Genomic DNA, 5,491 nt, shown 5'->3' on the forward strand with positions numbered 1-5,491 from the left:
TTTCATTTTTCGTATATGTTGATAAGCAGATTTTTATAAACAAATACATCAAAAAATCTATGTATTATGTATTTAAAATCTCAACATAATGCATGGAAAATCTCAATAAAACTGTGTTGATATTTTCGTGTACTTGTGTTGAAATACTAATGTCATTGTGTTGATATTTGTAATACACTATGTTGATATAAAAAAACACGAAAATTATGATATGATAATAGAATGGTGATCTTACCCTTTTGTTGATATTTTATCTACTATTTATTGAAATTCGTAAGATTTAATCTCATCCACTCATTTTGAAAACTAATGGTGGAGATTTGGTCTTGATTTTGGATTATGATGTTATAAGTAATAGAAGATGACCCTCACCTTAAATAGTGATTTTACTCCAACCATTTAAACCAAAACTTGAAAAAATATTCTCTATCCTTTTAACTATTTTTACTCATAAAATTCAAAAAAGTGATTTGGGTTTATTTTAGTGGAAATCCAAATATAGGTACTCCCTCCATCCCATAGTAGATGACATACTTAGAAAATGACACTAAGAATTTTCTTTTTGGGGGGATTTTACATAGATGGATAAAAAGTGCATGGTGTGGGATTTTACATAGATGGATAAAAAGTGCATGGTGTAAAAAGTGGCGTGTCAATGAATAATGTAGTGAAGGGATGGAGGGTGTTAGAGTTTGTATACTAGAAATCACCTTTCGAGTGATTGAATACTGTAAAACTCTATATGATATTTTCCAAAGGAATGAAACATATTATTTTTGTCATAATGTTGTTATGTTTTACATTTAATGGATGTTTATTGCATATTTAAATGTATAAGCAACATAACAAAGTCTAAGTCTTTGTTTTAGTAGACCGGTTGTGGGCGTTGTTCACTTTAAGGTAACATAGTCAGTTCTAAACAAAGAAAAAGAAGAATTTCACAACCTAGATAGGCCTAGACTACCTATCGTGAAAGGTTGCAATGTCAGTCCACATATTTCTAAGTCTTACTGAAATAAGATGACATTGGTGTGGTATAGCACTGAATTGGATCTAACAGCAAGACTAGTCTTTATGCTATCTACTGAAAGACGAGGTCTTGATAATTAATTTCTTAATCAATGTACGTTAGCATTGAGCATACGGTATTGATTATGCACTACTTTGACTTACCAAAAGGTGCGGGTTTTTCGCAACCCAAGAATCCTGGTACATTGGGTAGTGGTGATTAATATCTAGCGGTGCTAGGATTGCTATTATATTGAATCGTGCGCGAGGTGAGTCGTTTGATAACGTCCACAAAAGGAGCTCGAAACAAGGTTTTATTATTCGGAACCTAGCTAGTTGGAGTTTGATTACTCTATGAATAATAAATAAGTGTTTCTTGCTAAGTCCACTCTTGGAGTTAATAATATGTTAATTAATTAAGTCCATAGCATGCATTAATTAATTAATGGATGTTTCTATCTTAAGCACGAGAAATTGATAACAAACAAATGGAAACCCGGAATACTTATAATTTCAGATTTGGATGGGCAGTGCAATATTACTTCTGTAGTGGCTTCTCGTAATATTCCAATATAAGCTTATATTAAATTGTGGGTTCAATTTAATTACTAAAAAGCTAATTAGGGGAAGCCATATCCAAATTCTTCCATAGATCCCTGACTGAGCCCAATATGTGACTTATTATAAATAGGAGAATAAAGGAGACAGAAAATACACATAACACATTATTTTCCATCACAATTTTCGTCCCCCTCTCTGTCTTGAAGAGAGACGATTCTCAGCTCCCTCCGTGAGCAGTTTCCGTATTCTTTATTCAAGTCCTAGTATTCTGGTGAAATCATCCCACACTAATATCAGATTACAGTCCGGGAACCATTCAGAAGATCTGTGGTTTAGTACTCAAGATCTTCACCTGGAGAAGACGCAAGCCATCTTTGATTCTTCAGTGAATCAACGAGGTAAATTGGCTAACTCCGCAGTAAGCATGTTTTAAGTATTATTTGTGACTAAAACGTGTTTAAATTCAAGTTATGAGCATGATACATGTGAAAAATACGCGAATAGAATTTGTCTAAATAATCTGCTAAATAGATCAGAATTTATGTGATCCGTTTTGAAACGCACGCTTCCGCTGCCAACCCCAACAGGAGGGATGGGTCGTAAATGCTCTAATAAACAATCATCTTCATACAACAATTAGAGATGGCAACTAGTAGTAGATACCGAATCATATGAAAGCAAGGATAAAAGCATTCAAGTACAGAAATCCTCAATAGAGCAAGCACTCGCACACTACAAACTTCACTACTACTAATATTTATTCATCTGTGTCTTCTTCTTCTTCCTCCCTTTAGTTGCTGATCCACAGAAACCCGACTTATTAACAAGGTCGATACCGAAGAGTTCTCTCAGCACAAGCACTACTAGCTCATCTATATTGCTGATAAACTGAGCACCAAAAAACTGTTTCATCATAAACACAAAAAACTCTCTCATCATGAAGCCCAAAGACTCCATTGTTAGGAATCCTTTGCTGAAAATAGAAGGTGCTTTCCTTAAAAAGGCCCTAAACTCTTTAACCATAAAGACCAAAATTTCATTCAATGGAATGACTCCAAGAATGTCTTTCAGGATTTTATATGCAGCTGAAAACCAGTCATGTCCATCTACGGAGGCAGATTTCATGAGATCTTGGCTACCACTCACATATTCCTCTTGAGCACCCACCTTCTCTTTTTCCCGTGTGATACGCTCATTTAAAATCTCGACTAAGGTGTTGGAAAGAATGATGAGAAATGCAGCTTTGCCTGCACATAGAAACAGCCTCAGTCATTATACCAACATCCAGTTTGATTTATTCAGCAGAAAAAAAAGTAGTCTTGGACACATATATGTAGTCTCCTTTATACACACGAAGAAATATATTTCAATATATCATAGAGTAAAGGTCAATTATGTTCCTAAACATATAACCAAAATACGAATTTGGCTCAAAACATTCAATTTTTGAAAAACGGGTCCATAACAAATGAAAATGTTACCGAAGTAGTTTTTTTTTTACGGTTCAATCAAAAAACTAACGGTCAACGCTAATTGCACAGTGGCATGACCGTTAGTTTTTTTACGAAACCGTCAAAAAGGACTAATCCGACAAGGATTTCATTTGTTATGGACCTGTTTTTCAAAAAGTAAATGTTTTGGACCAAAATCGTATATTGGTCGTATGTTTAGGACCAAAATTGACTTTTACTCTCTAAACACTGTAAAATGGAAAAATTCATCTGAAATCTCTAAACTTGTAGGTTGTTCAAAAACTGTGACAGCAAAGAAGACATGGCTGACCAGAAACTGTAAGATAATTAGTCAAGAGCCAAGTCGAGCGATCAAAACTACATGAATAGGCAGATAAATCAACTAACCATCGGCGAATTTGTAGTCATGCTGGATTGCATAATTTCGAGCATTTTTAGTAAGTATGGTGGTGTACACTATCGTTGTGGATTTCGCCTCAGGACTTGCCATCCACAGACCAATCCTGTCGAAAACTTCGACTGTGGCCCTGTAACCCATTCTGGCAAAGGTTAAAAAGCGAAACTTGTAGGAGTCGGAGTCCCCACACTCATTTTTCAGTGGCGTCCCAGCATACTGACCTGTTTTTGAGAAAGCAATCAGTTTCGTAAATGGCATTCTTCATACATCTAGCAGTCTCATTCTACCCCTTAGTTGATGTCAGTTAAACTAAACATAAATCTTCCGCAATATATAGATTTAATTAGATGAAAACGTCAAATTCAGGAAAACAAATTGATCAGAAATTGTTCGATAAATAAATAAATATGAAAGTTGGAAGGGAAATCAACTGACCAGATGTGATTTTTTCGCCATCATCGGATTGACGAAGGGCTGAATTTAGGGGAAAATTGGCAGGATAGACGCTAACTAGGGTTTCAACATCATCTGACATCGACGGCACGATCCTGTACACAACTCTAACCCTAACGACGTAACCAATCTTGGCCAAGGTGACAAAGCCATATGAGCATGAGCTCTTCAGTGGCGTCGCAACCGCCTTCCCAATTTTGGCGAAAGCAGCAGTGCGGCCGTTTTTCACATTCACCGCCTCAGCTGTAGATCAGTGCAGTTTAGGTTGCAAATAGAAAGTCTGATAAAATTGGGGATTTGATGCAGAAATCGGAATAAATTTAAAAATTGACTCACCAGGCATGGGGCTGCCGGTGTGATCGAGTTTGGCGGAGCCACCAATCTTCTCCGGCATCTCATCTGGCTCGTTCCGATTCTCTGTCAATTCCGATATTCGCATTTTTTGAGTGAGAAAGAGAAATAGTAAGAGTTGACTGAGAAAGTTTCGAAACGCGTAGCATTCGTTCTTCGCTTCTTTACAATAAAGAGGCAATTGTTCTTCTTTTCGATTAAAAATTTTTTATGACGAAGATTCCTCGCTTTTCCTTCTCCAAAATACCTCTTCAATGAAGGAAAGTCTTCTAAATAAAAAAATTGGTAAATAGCCAAAAATAATAATAAAATCTGACCAAATTTTATTTTATTCTACCACTTATAAAAATGGTCACTTATATAATAATTTTGATATTTTTTCAATTATCTCATACCAAAAATTACATTATGCTACATTCTTGAATTTATAAAAATGTCAGTTATATAATAATTTTAATATTTTTTTCAATTATCCCATAGCAAAAATTACATTATGCTACATTCTTGAATTTATCAATGTAATAGGAATATATGTAAAAATTAAAGACATGATTAACTTAGATGTATTAGATAACGTCATTTAAATGATTAAATGTTTGTTCATATGGTATTTTTTGTTTACAATCATAAATAAATTTTTGAAAATTATGGGATAAACTAATTTACCAAACTTAGGGTTGGATCGGTACGTTATACCGCACTGAAATGGGCATATCGCATACCGTACCGAAAAGTACGGTATGAGAAAACACGATACCGTACCGTGCCGATTTTTTCAGTATACCAAAAATTCCGTATATGAAAACCGTTACCGTACCGACATTTCGGTATACTGTACCGTGCTGCGGTATACCGCGGTATACCGCAAATCATACCTATTTGATATATAAAAATATAAAATATTGAAAATAACATTTGAAAATATAAAATATTATAATATTATAAATAATAAATATGTTAAATATATATAATTATTAACGGTATATACCTCAAAATTACAGTATCTACCGTAACTTTGCGGTATATACCGTTAATTTTGTTGTATATACCGTAATTGCGGTATGATGCGGTATACCGCGGTATATATAAAATTCATACATTTGTCGTATCTTAACATGTCGGTAAGGTATCATACCGTACAAAAAAGTGCGGCATACCGAAAATTCGGTATTTTTCGGTACAATAAGTGCGGTATTTCGATATATTTTGCCCGCCCTAACCAAACTTCATGATATTTTAACTAATTTCC

General features: G+C 34.6%; 1 protein-coding gene across 1 annotated transcript; it reads right to left on the minus strand.

Annotated features, from left to right (window-relative positions):
* Positions 1–2,205: 2,205 nt before the first annotated feature.
* On the minus strand, positions 2,206–4,456 carry LOC121787612. The gene is made up of 4 exons (XM_042186393.1): positions 4,228–4,456; positions 3,874–4,134; positions 3,429–3,659; positions 2,206–2,816 (listed from the first exon to the last, which is right to left on the minus strand). The coding sequence occupies exons 1-4, from the start codon at positions 4,328–4,330 to the stop codon at positions 2,320–2,322; spliced, it is 1,092 nt and encodes a 363-aa protein (XP_042042327.1). The 5' UTR covers positions 4,331–4,456; the 3' UTR covers positions 2,206–2,319.
* Positions 4,457–5,491: the final 1,035 nt, after the last annotated feature.

This window comes from Salvia splendens, chromosome 22, assembly GCF_004379255.2.
Source record: "Salvia splendens isolate huo1 chromosome 22, SspV2, whole genome shotgun sequence".
In the NCBI taxonomy this organism is placed as follows: Eukaryota; Viridiplantae; Streptophyta; class Magnoliopsida; order Lamiales; family Lamiaceae; genus Salvia; species Salvia splendens.